The sequence below is a fragment of the Ovis aries genome, chromosome 14 (assembly GCF_016772045.2).
Source record: "Ovis aries strain OAR_USU_Benz2616 breed Rambouillet chromosome 14, ARS-UI_Ramb_v3.0, whole genome shotgun sequence".
Lineage (NCBI taxonomy): Eukaryota > Metazoa > Chordata > Mammalia > Artiodactyla > Bovidae > Ovis > Ovis aries.
The window spans coordinates 34,477,250-34,504,862 of record NC_056067.1 but is presented as its reverse complement, the minus strand read 5'-3'; the positions used below and the strand labels follow the sequence as shown (position 1 = coordinate 34,504,862).

Below are 27,613 nucleotides of genomic sequence, written 5' to 3'. Positions count from 1 at the left end.
CAGCCAGGCCCCGCCCCGCCCCGCGCACCGCCGCGCTCCCAAGGTCCGTTATCGTCCTGGTCACGTGCCTGTCCACCCGCTTCTGGAGCCTGGACCATGGTATGGAGCCCACCCTGGCGGGGGCGCCAAAAACACTAAAACAGGGAGTGGTTGCGTTGTGGTCGAGGATTAGGGCTGTGGGGTTAGGGACCTGACTCTGGGACACAGGGTGGATATAGCCCCAGCTTTGAAGAGTCTGGGGGCTAGTTTTGAGGAGTCAGAAGAATCTGCCTGCTTTGTCAGTTGAAGTGTTGTAACTCTGAGGATGGAGGGTGGGACTCCAGGTCTGAAAGGTGAGGCTGTGCCTCGGACGGAGTAAAGTTCTTCAATCTCAGTGCTTGGGGAATGTTGACTTTGAGGCAAAGCGGTGGCCTGGTGGGTGAACGTAATGGCGGGTGGGGGATCTGAAGGATTGGGTTGGAGGGGAGCTCTCTAAAGCATGATGGAAAGCTCCCTGGGTCTGCGGAGTTGAGGTCCTGTCTGTAGACCATGAGGTAGTTCTAGTTCTAGAAATTGATTTGGAAGCGGGATCAACTGATTGATCTTTAGGGGTGAGGAATCAGTGTGGGGAAGAGAGATACACTCTTTGGGACAGAGCAGTGATGACTAGAGGCTACCCTGTTTCCTGCAGTCAATCTGACAAGCGTTTTGTCTTTCAAGAACTACAGGCCCCTGTAGGGCCAGCTAATCACCTTTAAGGAGAATAGAAAGCAAAATCGTGTTTGCGTGCATATTCATGCTTTCTGGTCTAGGTGGAGCCCTTACTCTCAGCTTGTCGTGCGTGTTCAGCCTTAGCCATGTTAAGGGAGGCCAGGATTTAAAAGCTTAGATTAGTTTATTAGATTGGTTTTTCCACCTCTGCTTCTCAGAGTCTTGTCACCATTTTACAATTTGTAATCCTTCTCTTCATGTCCCCTTTAATTCTTCTAGCCTCAAACATGACATGTGTAATTGTTTTTCTTTATATCTGAATATTTAAATCAGGCTTCTTATGAGAGAAAAGAACCTCACTCCCTTCTTCATTGCATGCATTTATTTTCTTTACCCAGATGTCAAAATTGGAGATGGCAGGTTTTTGTTGGAGAAGTGGACTTTTCCTCCCTTGAACAACCACCTTATTTTAACAATCTCCCCCACCTCCCAGCATTCTAATGCAGATTTTGAAACATTTAGAAAGTTTGAAAGAATTTTACAGTGAAACTACATAGCCACCACCTAGACTCTACAATGAACATTTCGCTGTAGTTGTTTAATCACATATCCTCTATCCATTCCTCCATTGGTTCATCTTATCTTTTGATAAATTTAAAAATAAATTAGAAATATTGGTACACTGCACCTCAGTCACTTCAATGTGCCTAAGTTTTACCTAGAATTTGTTAACCTGAAACAATTAGGTTTTGTTTTTGACTAGTAAAACAGATTTGGGAACAGTAAAGAACTGCAACTTGGGACATGCAATTATGGTGAACCACATGCAAGTCTGGTAAAGTGGAAGAGAGGAAACTTTTGTAGAAGAGAAGGGGAAGTTGGGAAGGGCTGTTATAAAAAAAAAATACAACAGGAAACTGGGAGTTTGAAGTTTAGTGACTTTTCATTGGCTGAGTTGTGTCTCATTGGTTGAGCTGTCCCAGGCAAGGAGAAAATCATTCATCCTCTGTTGGCCAATAATAGGGTAGGAATTTTAACATCAGCTTGTCAATTTTTGCAAAAGAAAAATCAGTTGGAATTTTCATAGGGATTGTGTTTCATAGGGATCAATTTGAAGAGTATTGCTACCATAACAATATTGTCTTCTGATCCATGAATATGGAAAGATTTTCCATTTATTTAGGTATTTTAAATTATCTTTCAACAATGTTTTGAGTTTTCAGAGTACAAGTATTATACTTCTTTTGTTAAATTTATTCCTACTTTGTTCATTTTGATACTATTGTGAATGGAATTGTTCTCTTAATTTCATTTTTGTATTGTTCATTGCTAGCATATAAAAATACAGTTGATTTTTTATATTGATCTATACCCTTCAATCTTCTTGAACTTATTTCTAGTAATTTCCTAGTGAATTCCTCAGGATTTTCTATTGCAAGATGACATCATCTACAAATAGAGATAATTTTACTTCTTCCTTTCCAATATTGGTGCTTTTTATTTCCTTTTATTGCATAGATCTCTTTTCATTTTCCCTTTAGGAGGAGCCTGGTATGCCTCATGAGTCAGCAGAGGATTTGTTTCATTTCAATGTTGGGGGCTGGCATTTCTCGGTTCCCAGAAGCAAACTCGCTCAGTTCCCAGACTCCCTGCTATGGAAAGAGGCTTCAGCACTGACCTCTTCAGAAAACCAGAGGTTGTTCATTGACAGAGATGGTTCCACATTCAGACATGTGCACTATTACCTCTACACCTCCAAACTCTCCTTCTCCAGCTGTGCAGAGCTGAACTTGCTCTATGAGCAAGCACTGGGTTTGCAGCTGATGCCTTTGCTGCAGGTAAGATATGCATATCTTCCAGGAGTGGTGCTCAATAATATAGGCTTTACATTGCTGAAACTTTGTGTCCTTTTATATATTGGTTGCTGAGATGATCCTCTAATGAGAAAGTGTGATGAGAGAGTTAAAATATTAAACAGTACACTGGAAATGCATGTTCTGGATAAAGGATTTCATCCTAACTCTGCCTTGTCTATACCAGCGGTCACCACAGACCCCTGGATAGACCTTTCCATCCCCTGAGAGGGTGTTCTTAACTCTTGGAAATCCTAATTTAAGCTTAGTTTTGTTGTTGAATTTTGAAAGGTGAATACACTAGAAATTATAGGATTTACTACATGCATTGTGTTTGAGATTTAAAATCTGAAAGATGTGTCAGATAACATTACTTATCATTGTGCCTGTTAGGTACACAGTGTTCACTTACAGCAAAGCAAAAAGTCCTGCAAACTGCAGAATCTTTCCTTTGTCTTCACTTCTCTGTTTTCCAAGACTATTCATATTTTCTTGGTATAAGAGCTTTAAATACCTTTACTTTGAAACCATCATAATATCACCAGAGAACATTACCTTCTTTCCTAATTTTTCTTCCAACTACAGAAATCATTTCTATGGTTTATCTTAAGTAGTTTATTTTTTGTTTTTAAACAATGACTTTTTTAACTTGGAAGAGCTAAATATTATAACCGGGAAGGACCGTTGGTCTTGCTCCATATTAATTTCACTGTCTGGACAAGGTGGTGTTTACTCTGTCTTCAGAAGCACTGACTCAACAAGCCACAGTGCAGCTCAGTGTGCTACCAACTATGCCTCCCCAACACCTCAAAGAGGAGAACTATGTAGTCCCTGTATATCTGGGTCATATAGGATCGAGAACATTTCACAATGCATGTTGTTATGGACACTGTTTACTAAATCAGTATTTAATATTTGAAAGGTATTATATATTTGGAAATCAAAATCCATATACTCCAGTGCAAATTGTTGTATATTCTTTTTATTTTTTTTTAAGTTCAGTTCAGTTCAGTCGCTCAGTCGTGTCCGACTCTTTGCGACCCCATGAATCGCAGCACGCCAGGCCTCCCTGTCTATCACCATCTCCCGGAGTTCACTCAGACTCACGTCCATCGAGTCCGTGATGCCATCCAGCCATCTCATCCTCTGTTGTCCCCTTCTCCTCCTGCCCCCAATCCCTCCCAGCATCAGTCTTTTCCAATGAGTCATCTCTTCACAGGAGGTGGCCAAAGTACTGGAGCTTCAGCTTTAGCATCATTCCTTCCAAAGAAATCCCAGGGTTGATCTCCTTCAGAATGGACTGGTTGGATCTCCTTGCAGTCCAAGGGACTCTCAAGAGTCTTCTCCAACACCACAGTTCAAAAGCATCAATTCTTCGGCACTCAGCTTTCTTCACAGTCCAACTCTCACATCCATACATGACCACAGGAAAAACCATAGCCTTGACTAGACGGACCTTTGTTGGCAAAGTAATGTCTCTGCTTTTGAATATACTATCTAGGTTGGTCATAACTTTTCTTCCAAGGAGTAAGCATCTTTTAATTTCATGGCTGCAGTCACCAAGTTACCCACCTGAAATAAAAATTTTTTCAATTATCCCAGGAACTGAACACTAGAATTGCTTATAATTGCTTCAAATTCACTTACAGGACCTGGAATGTCAAGATAGCTGCTGACTTTTTTTTGGTTCCACCGTATGACTTCTTCCCCAACCAGGGATCAAACCCAGACCCTTAGCAGTGGAAATGCAGAGTCCTTATACTGAACTGTCAGGGAATTCCCAAGCACCATTTAATGGGGGAAAGGAGTGAGTCAGTTGTTCATTGCAGAAAATCAAAGAGATCTATGCAACTTTTTGAAGAACTATTTTAAAGAGCACAAGGCTATTACACAATTTATCAAGCCCTTTAATTCCTTTGATGTCCTTATTTCCCAAATTGAGACAAAATATATTTGGGAAGCAATTTCTAAATGGGAGGTAACAACTCAGCAGCCAATGAATTGGTCCAATTCCAAAGTTGCAAGTTGTGTGAGCAGTAGCAGTATTTGAAGAATCATATGGATCTGCCTCCCAAAACAGACCATAAAACAAGTGCTTATGTTTCAGAAATGTTGCTCTCAAAGAAATAAACATTTAGGCCAACCCAGCTTAAGTGGTATTTATTCACTGAAGCAGAGTGTAAATACAGCTGGAGAAAAACACAGCAATCTCAAGCAAATCAATAGCCTCACACATTTCCATCACTTTCCTTACTGTTAAGCCCTGTCCATGTACTCAGGTTCTTGCCCAAATGTATAAACAGTTTGCTTGGAGAAAACGGAGTTTGCCAGTTCTTAGTCTAAAGACCCTCCTCAGGCAGCTGGCTTTAATGCATTTAGCCAGTATTTACTGAAAATTTTCTAGGTACCAGACATTATTCCTCTGGGTTTTAAGGAACACATAGGATGACCCAATAAAAATATAATGTTAACCACATTTGTGAGCCATATTTTTCTAGTAGACACATTAAAAAAAAGCAAGTGAAATTAACAGTATATTTTATTTAACTCAGTATACTTAAGTGTTATCATTTCAATATGTAATCGATATTTTCTTTTTTATAAAGTATTTATTTTTAATTCATTTATTTTTGGCTGTTCTGTGTCTTCATTGCTGCACACAGGCTTTCTCTGGTTGCAGTGAATAGGGGCTACTCTTTATCTGTGGTGCATGGTCTCCTCATTGTGGTGCCTTCTCTTGTTGCGGAGCATGGGCTCTATGAGCACAGGCTTTAGGACACTCAGGCTTCAGTAGTTGTGGGGCATGGGCTTAGTTACCCTGCTCATGTGGAATCATCCCACACCAGAGGTCGAACCTGTATTCCCTTCACTGGCAGGCAGATTCTTTAGTCATTGGATCACCAGGGAATTCCACGTAATCAGTATTTTAAAATTAATATATTTTACATTCTTTTCATGTACCAAGTCTTCAAAATCTGATGTGTGTTTTACACTTACAGCACATCTCAGATTCAGGCTATCACATTTCAAGTAGTCAATAGCCACATATTGGACAACACTATTCTAAATTGTTCTAACCTATTAGTGCTGCTCATTGTAGAGTTCTTCAGATTTAGCCCCTAACAATAAAAATGGGACTTTGCCTCCCACTAACTAAAGTTCCCATGCTCTTAACACGTGGCATATCCTACTCAGGATTATCTATAATATAGTAAGTTTTGTTGGAAAACCATACAGGAACCAACTAGTAGAATGAGATAGCAAGCCTCTGGAGGATAGGTGGTTGAGCTCACAGTCCTACTCTGCTCTCTACCCTTCCTCATTCCCTCACATCCCTACCCTTTATCTCTCTCATTCCTCCTTGCCATCTACCTGCCCATCCTACTTCCTTCCGGCCTATAGCTTTGGCCTTCAAAGGGCACACTCAATACCTATTATTGTCTTGATTCTAAGTGTAACATTAACATGTATTGAGCACCAATCACAGGCAAGTACTGGAGACACAGAATGAACTATATAGTCATATAAGGTCAGATAGAGGTGTGTGCTATGAAGAATAGAGCAAGGTTTCCTGTGTAATAGTGAAAGAGGAAGACATTTCTGTATTCTAGAACTTCTTGGGGTTTCAGAATGTGTTTATATGATTTTCTCTTTAAAAAATTTATTTGGTTCACTTGTTTTTTGTTAATTTCTTGGCCACATTGCATGGCATGTGGGATCTTAGTTTCCCAACCAGAGATTGAACCCACGCTCCCTGTATTGAAAAGGCAGTCTTAACCCCTGGACCACCAGGGAAGTCTCTGATTTTCTTTTTTTCATGTGTAACATTTATTTATTCTATCAGTCACCACCCTTATAGTACTGGAATATGTTGAAAGAATAAAACATTTATATCTAATCTGTTTTTTAATATACAGTTGTGTAGTATGTCATAAGGAGATAGGAAGTGACTGAGGTCAGCTACTCCTTTAGAAAGAGTGGTCAGGGCTGGATTTATTGAAGGCAATATTTGAGCAGAAGACTGAATGAAAAGGGGATAAGATATGGAGATGTCTAGGAAAAAGCTTTGAGGCATAAGAACAACAAACACAAATGCCCTGAGGTTAGAATGGCTTGGAAGAGGCAGACTCAGCGGCCATTGTCAGGTGCAGTGAGAAACAGGGAGATACCAGGACTTCCCTGGTGGTCCAGTGGTTAAGACTCCACACTTCCACTGCAGGGGACAAAGATTCAACCCCTTGTCAGGGAACAAAGATCCAACATGCCACACTGTGGTGGTAGGGAGTAGAGCGATGTCAAAAGTAGATGAGGTCAGAGGTCAGAGGATGTTACAGATCAGATCTTGCAGAGTTGTATAGGTGACTATACAGGATCTATTCTAAATGTTATAGGTAGCTTTTAGAGATGTTTAAATAAAGAAATAAAATTATCAAATTTAAAATTTTAAAAGATCATTATAGCTTGAGTTAAACAATGGTTGTACAATGTCAGAAACATGAGCAACAAAAGAATAAGATGAATTTTGAATTTCATCAAAATTCTAAAATTGTCCTTCAAAGGACACCATCGAGAAAGTGAAAAGACAACACACAGAATGGAACAAAATATTTGCAAATCACTTATCTGATAAGGGACATGTATTCAAAATACATAAAGAACTCTTACAACTAAACAACAGAAAGACAATCAAAATGAGCAAAGGGGATTGCCCTGCTGGTCCAGTGAAAGTCCACTGGAGAGTTGAGAGTCCACCCTCCAATGCAGGGGACACGGATTAGATCCCTGGTCCAGGATGATCCCACATGCCACAGAGCAAGTGGGCCCATCTGCCGCAACTACTGAGCCCAAGCTCTAGAGCCCATGAACGACGACTAATGAGCCCACGTGTTGCAACTACTGAAGCCTGAGTGCCTAGAGCCTATACTCTGCCAACAAGCATAACCACCACAATGAGAAGCCCGCACATTGCAATGAAGAGTAGCCCCTGCTCACTACAACTAAAGAAAGTCTGCACTCAGCTACAAAGATCCGGTGCAGCCAAAATAAATAAATTTAAAAAGGATTTGAATAGACATTTCTCCAAAGAAGATATACAAATGGGCAATAAGCACATGAAAAGGTGCTCAATATCACTAGCCATCAAGGAAATGCAAATCAAAACCACAATTAAGTTACCACTTCATACCCACTAGGATGCTTCTCATCAAAAAGACAGCAACAGGTGTTGGCAAAGATAGGGTGAAATTAGAACCCTCATACACTGCTGATAGGAATGCAAATTTGTACAACCTCTTTGGCAAGCAGTCTGGCAGTTCCTCAAAAAGTTAAACATGGTGTTACCATATGACCCAGCAGTTCCACTCCTAGGTATATACCCAAAATAAATTAAAACCTACAGAATGTCCGCACAGACACTTCTAGACAGATGTTCATAGCAGAATTATTCATAAAAGCCAAAAAGTGAAAACAACCTGTATGTTCATCAGTTGATGAACAGACAAACAAAATGGTATATTTATACAATGAAATGTTATTTGTCAATAAAAGGAATGAAGTACTGATACCTGTAACAATGAAAATGAACTTTGAAGTGTTATGCAAAGTGAAAGAATCAGACGCAAAGGACCGTATATTGTATGATTCCATTTATATAAAATGTGCAGAATAGGCAAAGTTACAGGGACAGAAAGTAGATCAGTGGTTGCCTAAGGCCAAGGTACAGGGTGAGAAGGATATAGTGAGCAAAAATGGGCAACGGACTCTAAAATGAGCATAGGGTTTCTTTTTATTATGTTAAAATAGATTGTGATGATGGCTGCACAATTCTGTGAATATGCTAAATATTACTGAATTGTATAATTTAGGTGAGTAAATTTTTTCATTTATATATATAATATGAAATTTATTCACATTACATCTCCTGCATTGGCAGGCAGATTCTTTATGACTAACACCACCTGGGAAGCCCATATAATATGAAATTTATTCACATTAGAAATAATATGAAACATTTCAATAGAGCTATAAAAAATCATTAACTTCTGGCTTAACATTAGGAGTCAACAAACTACGTCATGGACCAAATTCAGCCCATTACCTTTTTTGTACAAGTTATGAACTAAGAATTGTTTTTATATTTTTAGACGGTTGAAATAAATCAAAAGAAATATATTTGTGACACATAAAAATTATATGAAAGTCAAATTTCAGGGTTCTGAGATGCGGGCTCAGAGGGAAAAATCAGGAGTTTGGATGTGAATGTATTAAGTTTGACAGGCAAGAAAACGGTGCTCGTTAAAAATCTGGATGATGATGGGGGCAGACAGCCAGATGTATAGATCTGGAATTCAGGGAAGTGGTCAGGTCTAGAGACATAAATTTGAAGTCCTCAAGGTTGGTATGTAAATCCTCAAGCCTGGATGGTTACGAATGTCGTATCTTGTTCACAGGGGGGGCAAAACTAGTCATTACAAGTCTGTACATTAATGCCACAGTGCTTCCTAGATTTTTCTGTGTAATTCGGGAAGTCCCCTTTGTGTAAATGTAAGCTGCTCCAAGCCTCACACATACTGTCAGCTTGGTTGGGAGCCACAGCTGCTACTGCAAAGTGCGAAATTTTTCTTCAGGATAACTCACAAGGCTTCATGGTTCATGGCAGACTTGATTCCCTTTTTCTTGCCTGCCTAAAGTCCACCAAGGACTTAGTATGTTGACAGTACATGCTAATTGTATTTCCTTTTTCATGCCTTCTAAGGACTTGTAAGTTTAGAAACTTGAATTGTTCCACCTGTGAGTGTTCTGCTACCAGCAAGCAAACCAAATAAGCCTGCAACCCTTGTGCTCAAGGGGGCCAGAGAGTTTTTATGTTGATCACACTTTTAAGGAAAAAAGACCACTGGCAAGTCTCACATTTCCAGTTTCTTATGAGACAGATTTCCACTGTGATCTTGTAAAGGAAGGTTTCATAAACAGCAGATACTTACCCCAACAGTGTACCTCATCTGTAGATGTGGGTAAGTGGACAACTCAAGTATAAATGCTTCAACATGGCATCAGGGCTCCTCACAGGACAGCCCATCTGCTTGTCCTGGCTCACGTCCCAACACATAGATAAACCTACATGCATGCATAGACACACATGCATGCAGACATGCGCACACTCGCACACATACACACACGCCCACCTCTTAATGTCCAGTCATGTCACTGATCACCCTAAATGCTTCATCTCAACATTTTTTCACTTGCTGTTCCCACTTTCTAGAACATTTCCCCTTCAAGAATTAGCCGAAATGAGGCCCACAGAAAGACTAGCCTGATATTTCCGGGTAGTTTGCCTCTGCTCGGGCTTCCCTGGAGGCTCAGAGGGTAAAGTGTCTGCCTGCAACGCGGGAAACCTGGGTTCGATCCCTGGGTTGGGAAGATCCCCTGGAGAAGGAAATGGCAACCCACTCCAGTATTCTTGCCTGGAAAATCCCATGGATGGAGAAGCCTGGTGGACTATATACTCCATGGGGTAGCAAAGAGTCGGACACGACCGAGCGACTTCACTTCACTTGCCTCTGCTCTCAGATCAGTGCTAATTCTGTTGGGAGCATGTATTCAAATGTCTTCCTCCCTCACTAGCTTGTATTCTTTTCATGTTTACATTCCCAGCATCACAGTACTGGGCCCATAGAGGGGTGTAATAAATATGTGCTGACCGAACACTGAATGATGTATCCAAGATAATGAGTGATGGCTATTTCAGGGTGGGGGACTGGAGCTAGCAGTGGAGGGGCAGGTTAGAGATGCTGATAGGTGTGTCTTATTTGGCTTGTTTGGCTGATAGCATCTATTCTGCGTATCCTTTTGTTCAACCGATCTTGCTCCTCTGAGCTTCCAAGTGGTGCTGGCCCTTCTTGTCTTTACAAAGCACTTGGAGATTTGCAAGCTCCCCCAGGCTCTCTTACCATCACATTCCTTCCAACAGCCCACATCAGAGCATAAGGCTTCTCTGAGCACTGCTGCTGTTTTGGAAAAGCTCAGTTAAGTCCCAGGGCTCTGCCAGTAGGACATTTGTCAGCCATCTTTTGGCAACTGTGCATACACACACTCGCCCCCATGCCATCAGTCTTGTGTTACTTCTGATTGACATGTTTTCACTATAATCTGAGCCAAAAGCAACATTAATTACCTTGTGCTAGCAGTTAGCCATTTGAATTTGGGTCTGTATTTCCCTAAAGAAATCCTCCCTCTAATTTCTAGGTCATAACATATGAAGAGTAAAAGTATTAGGAGTAGTATTCAGGCAGACAAAAGGGGAATTAAAGTCCATGGAAGACCAGCCACATTCTGGCAACTTTAGTCAGCAAAGCCAAGGGGCAGCTAAAAGCATAAGCTCTCTGAAATGCTCTTCACTCATTCATTCATTCCACCAAAATATATTGAGATCCCACAAACACTACTGTGGTTGCTGTAAATGCAGCAGAGAACAAAACAGACAGGGTCCTCATGGTCTTGAAGGTTATATATATTCGTGGAGACTGGCAGACAGTAAATAAACAAGTAGGTGTTATTGAGAATAATAAAGCAGAGTAAAGGGATTAGGGGTTCCATGGATTCTTAGAGCAGCCAAATGACTTCCCATGAGTGGAAGGCCTTATATTTCTAGAAATCAGAGGAAGGATTGTCTGAGAGAGTTTAGGAAAAAACCTAGTTGAGGCTCCTGGGTCTAATACATGCAGCATGTTCTTGACTGGCAAGAATTGCAATCCTTATAGATTTACTTGTTTGGGTTTTTTTTTTTTTCTTCCCTGTTTTAGATTTGTCAAACACCTCTTGGAGGAAACGATACTGCTCACACTTTACATTAGTGGAAGTAGCAGGAAATGGAGACAATTTATAAAAATTTCATTTTTATAAATTAGACCATTCCTTCAACTAGCACACCTCTCAAGCTAATTGAACTCTCACTTCTGACCTGCCTCAAAGGACACACCTGGGTACCAAACAGCACCTCCAAATAGGGGATTTAGGTCCATCCTCAAACAGATTGTTCTCCTGGGTGGCATTTCGCTCCCTCAAGATGTCCCCTCCCCAGAGGTCAATTTAGAATTGTTCAAGAGTGCCACTGTTCCTTCCACTGAGACAGAATCTCAGGATTTAAATCTGCTGCTGCTGCTGCTAAGTCGCTTCAGTCGTGTCTGACTCTGTGCCACCCCAGAGACGGCAGCCCACCAGGCTCCCCTGTCCCTGGGATTCTCCAGGCAAGAACACTGGAGTGGATTGCCATTTCCTTCTCCAGTGCATGAAAGTGAAAAGTAAAAGTAAAGTCACTCAGTCGCGTCTGACTCTTAGCGACCCCATGGACTGCAGCCCACCACACTCCTCCGCCCATGGGATTTTCCAGGCAAGAGTACTGGAGTGGGTTGCCATTGCCTTCTCCTATTTAAATCTGCAGATGAACTAAATGGCCAGTTCAGGTTCTTGTGATCTGGTTAGATTAGAATAGGCTTTGAATGATAGGATGTCTCTTGCAAGCTCTCACTAGTTTCACTCCCTTTTCATACTACTTCACTCAATTTTGTTGTTGTTGTGCCAGGTCTCAGCTACAGCAGGCAACCATTTCTCGAATGAATGACAGACTCTCTTCTGCTGTTTCACATATGCACTTTTCTCTTCCATTGTTCATTGCCTCCAGGAAAGCGCTCCCCATGACCCCACCATTATCCAGTCCTTCCACAAATCCACCAGCCACTCAAAGTTGGGAAGATTCCCCACTGTGGTCCCCTCCTTTTGCAGGTCTTAAGCAGTTATGGGGGTGCAGTTTATAGCCATGGCCACCAGAGGGCTCTTCTCAAAGCTCAGGATTCCTTGGGCAGCTTTTGGAGAGCACCTGTAATGTCAAGGCTGTATATTGTCACCCTGCTTATTTAACTTATATGCAGAGTACATCACGAGAAACGCTGGGCTGGAAGAAACACAAGCTGGAATCAAGATTGCCGGGAGAAATATCAGTAAACTCAGATATGCAGATGACACCACCCTTATGGCCAGAAAGTGAAGAGGAACTAAAAAGCCTCTTGATAAAAGTGAAAGTGGAGAGTGAAAAAGTTGGCTTAAAGCTCAACATTTAGAAAACAAAGATCATGGCATCTGGTCCCATCACTTCATGGCAAATAGATGGGGAAACAGTGGAAACAGTGTCAGACTTTATTTTGGGGGGCTCCAAAATCACTGCAGATGATGACTGCAGCCATGAAATTAAAAGACGCTTACTCCTTGAAAGGAAAGTTATGATCAGCTTAGATAGCATATTCAAAAGGAGAGATATTACTTTGCCGACAAAGGTCCGTCTAGTCAAGGCTATGGTTTTTCCAGTGGTCATGTATGGATGTGAAAGTTGGACTGTGAAGAAAGCTGAGCACCGAAGAATTGATGCTTTTGAACTGTGGTGTTGAAGAAGACTCTTGAGAGTCCCTTGGACTACAAGGAGACCCAACCAATCCATTCTAAAGGAGATCAGTCTTGGGTGTTCTTTGGAAGGACTGATGCTAAAGCTGAAACTCCAATACTTTGGCCACCTCATGTGAAGAGTTGACTTATTGGAAAAGACTCTGATTCTGGGAGGGATTGGGGTCAGGAGGAGAAGGGATGACAGAGGATGAGATGGCTGGATGGCATCACAGACTTGATGGACGTGAGTTTGAGTGAACTCCAGGAGTTGGCGAGGGACAAGGAGGCCTGGTGTGCTGCAATTCATGGGGTCGCAGAGTTGGACACGACTGAGCGACTGAACTGAACTGTGTAGTAAGCATGTTCTTAAATTAGTTTCACACTGAATCTGAGGTGTTCTGTCCATTATGAGGCTCTTAGAGAATAAAACAGCCACTCCAGTGTTCTTGCCTGGAGAATCCCAGGGACAGGGGAGCCTGGTGGGCTGCCGTCTATGGAGTTGCACAGAGTTGGACATGACTGAAGCGACTTAGCAGCAGCAGCAGCAGCAGAGAATAAAACTGGTCATGTGGTGCCTTTAGAGGACTACTTTTTAATTATTAACTATAAATTACTCTTAAAGTTGTATAAGACAATATTTATCACTCAAAATTATAAAGCAGAAAAAACTGCCTCAAAATCATAAAGGAAATATTCATCAATATTTTGAATAACAGCATATCATCTTATAGACTTAAATTTTTACCTGAATTGAGTGAGGGATTCAATTTATTTCAAAACACTTTAGCAAATCCTAGTATTTTTATTTTACCCCAGGATTGGTAGATATTTACTTGGTTTAAAATTTTCAAAGCAATAACCTTCTTTATCTAACAGACTCTAGATAATCTGAAGGAAGGGAAACACCATCTACGTGTGAGGCCTGCAGACATACCTGTTGCTGAGAGAGCATCTCTGAACTACTGGCGAACATGGAAGTGTATCAGCAAACCCTCAGAATTTCCTATAAAAAGCCCAGCCTTCACAGGTATCACCACAAGCTGACCTTTTCTGAAGCCCAGATTGGCTTTCCATTTGCTTACTCTAACAGAAGTGGAGAGTGCCCTGATTTCTGAACTAGTTCTAAATGATTTCTCTACCTTTCTGGCATCTCCTTTGATTTTGTACCTGCCATGTGCCCTCTGCATGGCTGCTTACCCACTGGAACCAAGCATCCTTCTCCATGTTCATTCCTCTGCATACTGGTTTCATCTGGACAAGGCTAGGCTGCCCTCCACCCTGTCCTAGTGGTCAGGGAACTCTTACCATCACCTCTAACCACCACACAAGGAATGTCTCCAAATGATCACTGCTTGGTGGGTGTCTTGTAGTATAGACTGACCTATTTGAGACACAAGAATAGACATTCATGATTACTGATGGTTTACAGCTTTGGGGAGAGGTAAAAGGATCTATTTTATCTGTAGGTCATTTATCTGTAGTTGGTTTGACCAATTAGAAAGAAACAAATGAGTAAACCAGTATGAATTTTTCAAAATTATTTTTCTATTTTATTACTTAAAAAAACTAAACTTCTCACCATAGCCCACCCCAGGCCCTTTCTTACTATCCTAACTTCATTTTGGCCATTTCCCTCCCCCATGCCTTCCTAAGCTCTGGTCACCTTGGCTCCCTTTCATTCCATGAATCTGCAAGTAATGTCTCCCCAGCTGGAAACCAGTATGAATTTAATGACTTTAAGTATATGAGCCAAAATCTCACATGTCCCACGGCCCTTCACTGTAGAATAGATAGATTTCTCTTGCCCTGTTCCCCACCACACCCTTGCCAAACCTAGGGATACACTGAAAGGAGTGAGAAGGAGGAGGCATCTGGCAGGGGCCATCTCTGGGATGGTCTCTCCAGCTTCCTCTGGGCCTCCTGGGTCAGTGAGCACCCCACCTCTGAAAGCCCTGACCTCTGGAAGTTGGTGATGCCCTTCTGCACATTTTCCTCCAGGCCTACATGATAAGGCGCCTTTGGGACTCATGGATACACCATTGTTAGACACAGAAGAGGAAGTGCACTACTGCTTCCTGCCCCTAGACCTGGTGGCCAAGCATCCAAGCCTGGTGACTGAAGACAACCTGCTGTGGCTGGCTGAGACCATGGCCCTGATCGAGTGCGAGTGCAGCGAGTTCCGCTTCATTGGTGATTGTTTTATCATGGGGAGGGGAGGTGTGTAGGGGTGGGGTGGATAGGTGTGTAGGTGTGTAGGGTGGATAGGGCCCATCCACCCCTCCTGACCCCACACCCCTTGGAGGCCCAGCTTGGGCCTTAGGGCCTCAAGACCTTCCCCGAGCAGAGCTGGTAGAAGCATGACAGAGCCTTCCTGGAGGCAGATGGATTCCCAACCTTAGGCTGCCACTAGCCTCAGGGCTATTTTATTCCCTGTTCATTTTGGAAGGGCCTGGGTGTAAAGGGGCACTGGAAACCACCTGTAGTGTTATCAGGGGCCACAAGAGTTGATGTGAAGGGCAAGACCCTGAGCAGAACTCCAAACTACTCTTATTTCTCTGCTTTTATGTATCCATCTAGGCTGTAGACTTCAGTTTCTCTTGCTATAAAATGAGGAAATAGAGTTGTTTCAAAGGATAATCCCCCCCTGCTCTCATCTGCACTAAACTCAGGATAAAAGGGAAGAAGAGGGGATGTTGAAGGGTTCCCCCAAATCATTGCAGAATTGTCTGCTTAAGCTAGTGGCCTAAAGAGGGATAAAACTTTCAACCCTGGACAGAAGAGAGCCTCTGTTCTGCATTGCCCAGGACAGGCTCTGGTGAGGTGTGAACTGAACTGACTCTAAGATGCTGCTGCTGCCTAGACGAACAGGGAAGGAAACACCCAAATGGTACTGGGGCCCAAATGCCTTGGACCCCAGCCTTTCCTGTTCATAGTCACCTGGGAAGTTGTCTATAATATGTTTCTGAACCTCCAAGTTGATTCACACAGGACAGTAGCGCTGGCTCCATCTCTGCCTCCCACACTGCATCCAGGCAGGGGCAAACTGCACGCGCCACCTGCCAGCCCAGGCCCTTCCTCTCTAAGCGACAAGACAGCTCCCTCTTTTGGAATGACCTGCTCTTGGGTCAAGACTCAGAGGGTAAGTCTCAGGGCCAGTGTGCTCACCAGGAGAGCCTGCCTGGCTTGGGAGCCAGGCCATGGGAAGCCACACCCATGGACTCAAACACAGGAAAATAAAGTAATTTGAGATCTTTCACCTTGAAAACCACAGACTGAAAGCTAATCTAACCAGGTATGTTCAGAAATTGTTTCAGAACAAGGAGAGCCTAGGATAAGCTGCAGCATCAAAAATCTCCCAAAACCTGGACCTACAATTAGATCAGAAATAAACTCCTTAACCCATTTTGTTTCCCTTTGCTTTTCAAGTGAATTTTCTCCGCTCACAGAAGATTTTGCTACCAGATAATTTCTCCAACATAGATGTGCTTGAAGCAGAAGTGGAAATTCTGGAAATCCCTGAGCTCAGTGAAGCTGTGAGGTTGTACCGAATGAACATGGGTATGTCCCCAGGGGAAACGTGCCCTCCCCTTGACATCCTAGAGCAGTCTGGGCTTTGACCAGAAAAGCCAAAAACAAACATCTTCCCTCCCACCAACCACTTTGGTTGGTGGTGACAGAAGCAGGTGTTTTGACTGACTTAGAATCTGAGAAGAGAAATTTCAGCCTGAAACCTGGCATGCCCTCTGTCTGCTCAGTCTTCCCACTGAAATGTAGATAGCTCAGCCCAGACTGGCTGGAGAGGGAGGCTGGGCCTGAGGGCAGGTTTCCCAAGGTCAGGGGAGGTCTGCCCTCCTTTTGAACAAGTCAAACAGTTGGGAACTTACAACTAACCCCCACCTGCCACTCCCGTCCTTCTTCTTCCAGGCACAGCTGGAGGGCATGGGAAATTCTTGGGCGAATTCCCCATAGTACTTCAGTTATCCCACCCACCCCCAAATTCCCTTGTCCTTCCTACTTCGAACCCCTGGCTGCTGTGCCTGTTTCTGCCTGCTCCTGCTACTTCCTGACCCTGGTCCAGTCCAGGCCTTCAGGCTCCCAGTCCAACGTCATGCTAATTTGTTCCTCACATTTTTTTATTAGCCTTTCACCATCTCATTTCGAAACCCTGCATGTCCATGGAAGCTACTGTATATACTGCAAGAGTCAACTACCTTTGCATGGCCTCAGTGCGCATTCTGAGAAGGCATAGAACTCTTACACATGTGAAGTTTGGCCTGCATGTTGCCAGATATTTATTCTGTGGGAATCAGATCTTCCCTGCTTTGAGGCCCAGTTCTCCCAGATTTCTCCCCAGGCGATTGGAGTCCTATTCTATTTGGGGGTAGTAGAATCCTGCTGCAGGTCTCAGGAGCCTCTTAGGATCTTCCAATCCACTTCAGAGGGTGTGAGTTCAAACCTCTCCCCCAGGTCTTCTGTTCCTCAGAGAACAGAAGTCAGAGAGCTGAGCATAGCAGGGCCTGCTGCTCAGGAGTTATGTGAAGATAGAAGGGAGGCATGCTGCTGGACAGGCTCTGTAAGCCATCAGCAGCCCCCCAAACACAAACCCTGTTTTTTTGCCTTTCATAAAGTACCATAAGTAAGGGAAACAGCCCTGGTAGTCTTGAAAACAGAGTTACCCTCAAACCCCTGCTCTGGCCTACCTAGCTTTGCTGTTTGGGGCAAGGTACTTAGTAACTACGCTCTCAGGACATAGTTTCCTCATCTGTGATAGGAGGAGAATACCACTCCCCTGCAGGGTTGGAGACAACCCACAAAAATTACCCGGCAGCTTGCCTTTGGCCCACGGGTGCCACTGGGCCAGGCTCATATAGACTGAGCATTATGGCCACTGCAGGAGAACAGTGAGCCAGGAACACGAACACCCAACCCACAAGTAACACTAGACAGTGCGTCTCGGGAAAATTCTGCCCAGGCGTGTTAGGGACTGAGTCTGGGAAGCCTGTAATGATATCAGGTTCTCTGCTATAGTTGTCGTTCTTTACCCATGGATAATTAGAGCAGAGCTTAGAACTAAGGGAAATTCCTGCTGAGACTGGGCCCGATGGCTGTTCTGAAATTCAAGTGTTAGTGATACAGCAAATTAATCCATCTCCCACACCCACCTTACCTCCCAGTGGATAGTTTTGACCTCAAGCAGACTGAATATAAAAACTATACTGATGTTCAGCAGATTCAGATGTGGCTGTGCAAGGAAATAAGTTCCCACTAAGCCTCTTCAGTACAGATTCAAGACAACAGTTGGAAGCAAGACCCAAAGCTTCCAATACTGTTTTGACCATGAGCACCCTAGGAGTCACCCTTTCTCTCCGGCACAGGTGGCTGTTCCCGGACCTCCTGTCCTCCTCCAAGCCCTGGGAAGGGGGGCCGTTCAGCAGGCCTAGAGTCCGTGAAGCCACTGTACATGATGGCCCTGAGTCTGCTTGTCAAGTACCCAGACTCTGCACTGGGACAGCTCCGCATCGAGAGCACACTGGACGGGAGTAGACTGTACATCACCGGGAACGGGGTCCTCTTCCAGCATGTTAAGTAAGGCCCTCCTTAGAGAATGCTTGTCCCACTCAAGCTGAGCTTTACCTTTCTCTAGGCTCAGCCTGGGGCCCTGTCCATGAGTCAGAGGAAATACAGGACAAACCCATCATTTTAGCCACTCCCACCATCTGCATCAGCACCACCAAATCTGGGCCTCAGAGGAGAGGCCTGGTGCCAAGGTGTATGGTTCCTAAGGTTCAAAGGTCTCAAACTGTTTCATATTTTCATCCTCTGCAATCCATCTTGGTTCTAGCCCTGTGCTAGGTCCAAGGTGGCCAGGCCACAGCCGCAACACTCAGGGTGCTGGATATTCCCCCTGCCATATTCCCCCTCCTACATAAGTCCTCCCCAAGGACACAAAGAAAGTCCAGAACCAGGGATGAGCACCCTGCGCCCCCTTCAAGAGCAAGGCAAAATAGGCTTCTTGAAGGAAGTGATACCTGGCCTATGCCCTGGGGAATTGTTCCTACTAGTGCTGGGCACAGATTCTAATCCTGTTTTATAGAAGGGCAAACAGGTTCTGAATAGAACTCTCTTAGGCTCACAAAATACACTGGTACCAAAACTAAAGATAGAAGTGGCTTTTCCTGAGCACCTGCGGAGAGGGTCAGCCAACCTCAAACACTATCTTATCCCAAGGGTGGGGCCTTTGTGACCCACCCCCATCCATCTCTCCCAGAGATGTCCCACCCCTGAGGTCACAGGGCACAGAGGGCAAAGAAAAGTGCCTTTAGAGGCAGTGGGGTTGATATTCAGGTCCCTAGCTTCTTTCCTAGGCATACAAGGTATCAGTTATCTCCCAAACCATGACTGGCTGCCACACAGTGATTGAGATGTCTTGGGGCAGAAATAGAGTGGCTAGGCCCTGGCTGGATTCTGGAACCCAAGACAGGGCCTGGAGGCTTGCAACTAGTCTATTTAGAGGGCTTTGCTGAAACAGGTCAAGCTCAGCCCCAAAAGGATGAGTCTACGTGTCCAAATTTACCCACTATGAGACATCAACAGAAACCAGTTAAGGAAATGATGTTAGTAGCCACACGTTTGAGTCAGTGTTTAGGGCAAGACCTTCTAGATATGGAAAGTTGACAGGCTGGACTCCCTTGGGGTGCAGTGCTGGATCGCTCTGTGACAGGTCTTTCCTCTCGGCAGGAACTGGCTGGGGACTTGCCGTCTGCCCCTGACTGAGACCGTTTCTGAGGTGTACGAGCTCTGTGCCTTCCTGGACAAGAGGGACATCACCTACGAGCCAATGAAAGTGGCTCTCAAGACTCATCTGGAGCCAAGGACTTTGGCATCCATGGATGTGCTCAGTAAATAAAGAAGCTTCTCAGTTTGGATGCAGCATCAGAGGAGGGTCTAAGGGATAGGAGAGGAAAGATAAAGCTGGCCAGAGCCAGGAACTATAGATGGAACAGGAAAGGAAAGCCAGACTAACATTTGTGGGTTTTGCCTAAAAGGAAACTTTCATGTTAGGTGACCCCCTCCCCACACCAAGCCCACAAGTAGCCTCAAGTATTAAAGGCTGAGCAGTGCAGACGGGCCCAGTGGGGGCTGCATGGGTCCCCAAGGGCAGGCCTGCTCTGGCCCTGGGAGCTGACACTGTGCCCCTTGGGTCTTCACAGCCATCCAGAGAAGAATGGTCCCTGGGTTCATTTAACAGAGGACATGGAGGCTCAGGGAGGGAACCTGCTCATATTATGAGATTGTGGTCAAGCTGGGATTAAAATCTGAGTCTAAAGCCAATGTTGTTTCACCAGCTGCCTATAACTGTTTACTAACAGAAAGTTTTATATCAACTTATGCTATATTACTATAAACAATGTTTATTGGAGCACCTACCATAAACCAGGACATCAGATAACACTAGGAGTATAGAAGAGAGCAAAACAGACCCAGTCTCTTATTTTCACAGGGTTCACAGTCTAATGATATACCTCTTGGTTATATTGTCTGTTTATATACCCTTCATTCATGACAGTTCACTAGAAACTGATTCTCAAATACCAGAACAAAGCCTAAGTCTAGTCATCCCCAGGAAAATGGTCATGAATTCACCTTCCTGGAATAAAGCCTATTCTCAAGGCTTGGTCTCTGTAATGATTTGACGAGAGGCTGGGTGTGTGATATCTGCCAAACCATAAGCACAAACATACAGAGGGACTCCTAGCTCCAGTCTGAGTGGCCATGTGGAAAATTACACACCCAGGACACACCCAGCCAGAAACTGAAGAGCTTAGCAATGTAGGCAGAAAGGAACATTAGTCAAGCTTTCTTGGGAGAGGTGGGCTAGGGGTAGAACAGTGGTGCCCTTGGGGTTGGTGGCCCTCCACCAACTCAGAATCACCAGCTGACCCTCCAAGCTACTGTTCTAAACCCATATCACCACCCAGGAAACTCTATGGTAAGACACAGGGAAGGCCTGAGGAGCAGAGAGGGCTGGTGTTAGGGATTTCTGCTTCTCAGAGTAGGCAACAAAATATGACTGATGAAGATACTGAGTCTTAACATGTGATACCTTATTGACCAAATGCCCTACCTAATGTCCTTCTGGCCATGTGACATGTTCACTCTCATTGGTTTCCTTAGATGAGGAGTGGACGGCAGAAATCACTGTGTATTCCTCCCAACAGATTATCAAAGTTTATGTTGGAAGCCACTGGTATGCAACCACCCTGCAGACGCTGCTGAAGGTACTGCTGGCCTGAGGCTGCCCTCCTCTCCTTGCAGCTTCTGTGGCTGAGATCCTCTGGAACCTGTCACTGACTCTCACTCAGCCTCCAGCACCTGCTTAGATCAAGGATTTTTCCCCCTACTTCTAGGTCTTACTGCATGAGCAGCAGGCTGGGAAAGCCTTCAGGAGTCTGGGTAGGGAGGGGCCTGGACCAAGGCAGGATGTAGGGTGAGGTCCCCGATGCCTCAAGAGAGTGGTTGAGGAGCCAGCAATACAAGCAGAGATGACATGCTTCTCCCTGGATTCTCTGCTCCTCATGTGTCTCCTTGTGGCCAATAAGACAGGGAGATAGAAATCCCAAAGCCTCTGCTCTGGAATGGGTGGGAAAACGAAGACTGCCCTTCTCCTTAATGAGGACATAGCCCTTTAACTAACAGACTAACAGACTAACTAACTAACTAACTAACAGACTAACAGAGTCTGATGTCCAACCCTTTGCAGTATCCAGAACTGTTGTCCAACCCTCAGAGAGTGTACTGGATAACATACGGACAAACCCTGCTGATCCACGGGGATGGCCAAATGTTCCGACACATTCTCAACTTCCTGAGGCTTGGAAAACTATTTTTACCATCTGAATTTAAGTGAGTGCAGGAAGGAAATCATATGATGAAACTCCCATCCCTCTGCAAGGAGGAAATTTGAGTTTGCAGCCTTGATGGACGAGATTATGTTATTTCCAACATGTGAACTGCTGTTCGGAGCAGCCGCTCTGGAATCCAACAACCCCAGCCACATTCCCACTCCAGAAGCCCAGTGTGACTGCTTCTTGTCATTCACAGGGAATGGCCCCTCCTCTGCCAGGAGGTGGAGGAATACCACATCCCATCTCTCTCAGAAGCACTTGTCCAGTGTGAGGCATACAAGTAAGGAAACCACTCCCTTGATACCATGATCTAAAGTTTGAACCTTTATATGCCTCTTGGGAATCCTGTCCTAAGTCCTACCTCCCAGTAGGACCTGTTCTCCTTAGGGTTAAGGGGGTGGGGCAGGCTCAGGACTGGGAAGGGACCTAAGCAAAACTCTTTAAGGCCCCTCCTCCCTGAGTGAACTCTCAGCCAAAGGGCACACCTGGTCAATGGACTAGTGGAAGCTTCTGCTCACTAACCAAACCCTCTTGGGATCTGCAGGTCATGGATCCAGGAGAAAGAATCTGAAAGTGAAGAAGCTTTTCCCATCAGAAGGCTGCACGTGGTAACAGAAGGGCCAGGGTCACTGGTGGAGTTCAGCAGAGACACCAAAGAAGTAAGTTCCAGCCTCCTCTGGTTTGGTGGTGTCCTGAAAGGGCACCAGCACAGGGCTCAGAGGGCAGATCCCACTAATGGGGAGCATGGCAAAATGAAAGAGACAGGCCTACATGGCTCTAGCACAGTGACTGGTTTCTGAACACAAGTAAGTGCTGGCCCCATGAGGCCTGGCATGCTGATATGCCCTTTTGGTGTTTGAGAGGCCCGTGGGCTGGTTACCAACCCCACTCCAACTGAGCAGATCTCAAATGTTAGACCCACGTGGGGGATGACATTGTTCTGGGTAAGCAAGTGAAGTCTTAAGAGACCCAGCTTATCAGATCTTGGGTAAGGCTTCAGTGTGGAAGTACAACATGCCCAGAGCTGCTGTGCCCTCTCCCCAGACCACGGCTTGCATACCAATGGAGTTCCAAGACTGCAATGACCAAACTCTGTGGAACAAGGCCAAGGGGACCCTGGCCAGGTCCAGCCAGATAGAGGAGGCCGAACAGTACTCCCAGACAATCCAGATGTCCTTGTGCCGAGGTGCCAAGAGGGAAGGTAATCCCAGCACATACTCACACTGTCCTGGCCTATGTGCCAACCCTAGACACTGGGGGGACCACCCTGAGAGTCCTCCCAGGAAGAAGTGTACCACTGTCAACCTCACACAGAAATCTGAAACCAAAGACCCTCCTGTCACCCCCATGCAAAAACTTATCTCCCTGGTAAGGGAGTGGGACATGGTCAACTGCAAACAGTGGGAATTCCAGCCACTGTCAGCCCCCCGGAGCAGCTCCTTGGAGGAAGCCACCCTGCAGCACTCCTCAGGAAGTGAGGCTGTTTCCCAGCCCAGCACCTCAGCTTCCCGGAAAGGCCATTCCACAGCCTCAGAGAAGGACCCAGGCCCACAGGCAGGGGCTGGAACTGGAACCAAAGACAAGGGGCCAGAGCCAAACTTTAATCCATACTTCCCCATGAAAAGAGCTGTCACCCTGAAGGACTGGGGCAAGCAGAGGTCAAAGGAGAGAGGTGAGTCCTGTCCCATCCTTGAGCTAAGTCCCATTTACAACAGAGAAGGCAAACCTTGGCCAAGACCACAGAGTGAGTTAGTGATTAAAGGAGACTAGAACTGCATTCACTACTGCCAAGCAAAAGACCCAGAAACGACAGGCACACTGGCATGGCCTGGGGGCTTGAGAAGCCACATGAGGCATATGAAAGGAAGGACCTACAAAGCAATAGGGGCACAAAGAAGGGTTCAGGGCTGAGGAGTCAATGGAGGAAAGGAGAAATCTTGGGTGCTTGTGGAAACCTAAATCATGGGTCTAGCAGCTGGAAACCAGTCTTCATAAAGTGATGAAAGATAAGGCTGAAGACATTAGGATTCAGGACAGGTCTTGTGGGTCAAGTTCAGGACCTGGTACTTTGTTCCAGTTCTAAGTGGAGCAGCCAGCCACTGAAGCAGTCTATACACGGGAGCAAGCACAATCAGGTATGCATTTAGAAAGTTTGTTCCAGGGGCAGAGGAAATGCAGTAGCAGAAGGTAAGTGTTGGAAGTGCCAAGACCATCCTAGGTGAAACAGGTTAGGCAGTTGGAGGAAATAGGAAAGGATTGGGCCAAGGAGGGGACAGGTTTCTGATTTGGGTGACTGCAAGGGGTTGGACAGTTACTGAGGTGGGAAGGAGGAGTAGGACTTGGGGAAGAGGACACAGTGTGTATCAAGTACTGATGGGCGTCCAAGGGGAGAAGTCCAGGAGACAGGAGGGTATATGGGGACCAGGCTGAACAGAGAGGAATGTGTGTGGTGGAGAAGTGAGGAGCAGCTCAGAGAAGTGGGCTGAGAACTGCTATTATGGAATGTTTCCTCTGCTCTCAAAGCCCTTCCTATAGTATTCTGTCATTTTCTCTTTCAATGGCTTGTGTCATGCTTGGAGGGGTCTTCCTGGGCCCTGCCTGTGAGCCCCTAGTTGGTTTGTCAAGCATGTTCTTCAGAGTAGACATGCATCAGCAACCCCCCCCCCCACCCCCCACAAAAGCTCATTTCATAATTTTACAAAGATTTCCAGTCCCCAGCTGGGTTGTGATCAGCTCTATTTACTACTAGCCTAGTTCAACAGATGATTTGGAAAGTTCCTTGGAGTTCTGAAATTGAGGATGTGGCTTGCAGTGATTCCAGGGCGATGAAGAGAGGAGAGTTAGAACATGGCCCTGCCAGCCAAGGCTCCCGCTTCTGAGAAGCTGGAGGCGAGGGCTGGTGACTGACTGCACTGGTCTGTTGCTAGAGGTCTCCTCCCTGCTTGGGCTCTGATGGAGCTTAAGGAGAGCCCTCTCCCCACTTTATTTTCACAGAAAGTCCTGCCCCTGAGCTGACCCTGCCTGAGGCCAGTGAGGGGGACAACACAGGGGTCATCCTCAAGGTGACCCACCCCCCCGTGGTGGGCAGTGATGGCTCGTGCATGTTCTTTGAGGACAGCATCATCTACACCACGCACATGGACCACCTCAGGCGCACGCCGCCCCCAGCCAGCCCCCAGCCCCGAGGTGAGGCTCTGGAGCTGGGCCTGGCCCTGCCCATGGGCAGATGCCTGAGTCCCCAGCCAGGTACTTCAGGGATAGGGTCTCCCTGGAAGCCCTGCACTTCTCCCCCTAACCAAGGCTGGCTCTGAGACCCTTGCCATGACAGATGTGGCCACACACCCCCTCTCCTCCACAGAGGTGACTTTCCTGAGTTTCTCTCTGTCCTGGGAAGAGATGTTTTACGCACAGAAATGTCACTGCTTCCTGACTGATGTCATTCTGGATTCCATCCGACAAAATGACCCCAAAGCCATCACAGCCAAGGTGGTCTCCCTGGTCAACCGGCTGTGGGTACGTGTGATTGGCCCCAGGCCCTGTTCCTTCTCCACTGTCCCCTCGCTTCCACAATAATAGTGCAAGACAAGAGGGAGCAGCCAAGACAAGGGGGAGCAGCTAGGGGGAGAGATCAGGGGCAGAAGGGTGGCAAGACGGGTAGGGACTGGGAGACAGGGCGGCAGCATCTGGGCCGAGCCATGGCCAAGAGGCAGTTTGAAGTTTCGGTACCCCTTGACCTCTGCGGCTTCTGCAGGCCCAGAGAAGCCCCTGCTCCGCATCCCGCTCTAAGGGGCTGGGAGCAAATGTGTGTCAGGCTGTGGCCTCCAGCCCTGCCTGACTGTGGGCTCTTCTGGCAGACCCTGCACATAAGCCCCAAGCAGTTTGTGGTGGATTTGCTGGCCATCACTGGATTCAAGGATGACCGGCACACCCAGGAACGCCTATACAGCTGGGTTGAGGTGAGGGCCACCTGTACCCCACGGGAAATGGCGACCCTCTGGATGCCTCGGATGGACACTGTCTTGCTGTGTGAGGGCCAAGCCAGTGCTGCCCAGAAGGCGAAGACAGGGAACTAGAACTCTAGTCACTGGCCCCAGGGAGGGAGGAACAGTGGTTGAAATTAACCTGTCCAGAGTGGGCAAAAAGCAGTGTTGGGTCACCACTTTTTGTAGTTTTCTCCAATGTTTACCAAATTAGCCTTCATCACTAACAACCCTGACCAGGGATGCACATCATTATGAGCTCGTTTTGAGGTGTTGAAATCAGAGAAACTATTGGCAGTCACATGCTTTCAGTGAGTTATAGATACCAACATCACCTACTCAGCCATGATGTCAATAGTTTTGTATTATACATTCCTTTTCTACTTAAGCTGTTATAAAGCAGTTTTTGCAAAGAAAATTCTTCAATAAGGGCAAAGGAATAACTCAGGTTTTTGTTTCTTTAGTCCTTAAAATAATTTTAGGATTCAAATTTTTATTTGAACGTTGGCGGTGAAAAAGATTTGGCTAATTTTTCATTAATCTGGTATTTCTGTAATCAAGTATATTATTATAACACCTTTCACCATAAACATAATAGTGCCAAGTCACTAGCCTCTGCCTAGTCTGTTGACTGGAAATGAAGTCAGCATCTGCGACTAGGAAGTGGAAAACCAGTGACAGGAAACATGCACTTTAGATCCTCTATTCATTTCATTCTGCGCCCTGGCAGCCACTGAGCCCCAGGTCTGTGAGATGCCTTTAGGCAGAACGGAGGTCAACAGCACCAGCTGGCCTTGCCCCCAACCCTGCCCCCACCCAGATAGCAGGACCTCACAAAGCTAGAATAGCAGCCAGCTAGGAATAAGACCAGCCTTTCCTTCCAGCTCACGTTGCCTTTCGCCAGGAAATACGGCCGCTGTGTGGACCTGCTCATCCAGAGGGGCCTGTCAAAGTCTGTCTCTTACTCTGTCCTGAGCAAGTACCTACAAGATGGCTAAGGTGCCCAGCCATGCTTGGGGAGATACGCTGCCCCCACATCCCACCCATCCCATCACCAAGATGCATTTAAACCAGGGATGTCCCCACCGAAGGGTGCATTATCAGTTTATTTTTTTAAATAAAGAATAAATCACGAGTCAAGGGTCTGGACTCCATCTCTGAGAACCAAATACCTTACAACCAGTGAAATAATCTTATACAACTCTAACTGAAAGCTATTCAAAAACCTCTGAGTCCATGTAACCAAACTGGACTGGGGAGCTAGGGCATGCAAGAGGAAGAGTCCAGCAGGGATGAGCCTGGCTTTGAGACCCGGAGTTGGGAAGCAGTGGCGAGGAACCCACCTCTGTTCCTCCTGAAGGGTGGGGCAGCTTAGTCACTACCAGAGCCACTCAACATCCCACTAGCCTACAGCATAGAAATAAACATCCACCTTCTGCTCTGGGTGGGAGAAGATGGGGACAGAAGGGGACATGGGCCAGGAACCCAAAATGAGGGTGCTTATTTAGACTCTGCTGCCAGAATCCCCTGGAGAGGTCATTGCCAATCTGTCCAATGGACACGGACATCAGAATGGGTGGTTGACAGGACTGTGCATATGGGCTGGAGGTGACCCAGGTGCTGCCCATGGCCTGGTCGTAGCAGATCTCCAGGGAAGTGATGCTCCTTGGATCTAAAGACTCCTGGATCCACTGCCCACCTTCAAGCCCAGGCTCAGACCTATGGTACAAAGCCAAGTATGAACACA

General features: G+C 45.7%; 2 protein-coding genes across 5 annotated transcripts in view; one reads left to right on the top strand and one right to left on the bottom strand.

Moving 5' to 3' along the window:
* Nucleotides 1-40: 40 nt before the first annotated feature.
* KCTD19 (potassium channel tetramerization domain containing 19) lies at nt 41-27,001 on the top strand. The gene is made up of 16 exons (XM_042231769.2): nt 41-99; nt 2,232-2,528; nt 13,857-14,007; nt 14,979-15,170; nt 16,407-16,538; nt 18,356-18,566; nt 19,719-19,879; nt 21,156-21,259; nt 21,742-21,884; nt 22,083-22,166; nt 22,431-22,545; nt 22,931-23,558; nt 24,881-25,072; nt 25,245-25,399; nt 25,741-25,842; nt 26,751-27,001. Exons 1-16 carry the CDS (start codon nt 97-99, stop codon nt 26,862-26,864), a joined length of 2,784 nt encoding a protein of 927 aa, XP_042087703.1. The 5' UTR covers nt 41-96; the 3' UTR covers nt 26,865-27,001.
* The window catches only part of PLEKHG4 (pleckstrin homology and RhoGEF domain containing G4), a 10,887-nt gene continuing 10,217 nt past the window's right edge, over nt 26,944-27,613 (bottom strand). For all 4 annotated transcript variants that reach the window (XM_012189935.5, XM_060397999.1, XM_060397998.1 and 1 more), the window contains one exon: nt 26,944-27,585. In XM_012189935.5, the coding sequence (XP_012045325.2) occupies nt 27,580-27,585 (6 nt within the window). In that variant the 3' untranslated portion in view covers nt 26,944-27,579. The remainder of the gene's footprint in view (nt 27,586-27,613) is intronic.

Bases quoted from the DNA above. Each gene is read 5' to 3' on its own strand.
- KCTD19 (XM_042231769.2), top strand. The intron at 15,171-16,406 runs GTGATTGTTTTA...TTGCTTTTCAAG, and splicing joins CAGCGAGTTCCGCTTCATTG to TGAATTTTCTCCGCTCACAG. The intron at 16,539-18,355 runs GTATGTCCCCAG...TCTCCGGCACAG, and splicing joins GTTGTACCGAATGAACATGG to GTGGCTGTTCCCGGACCTCC.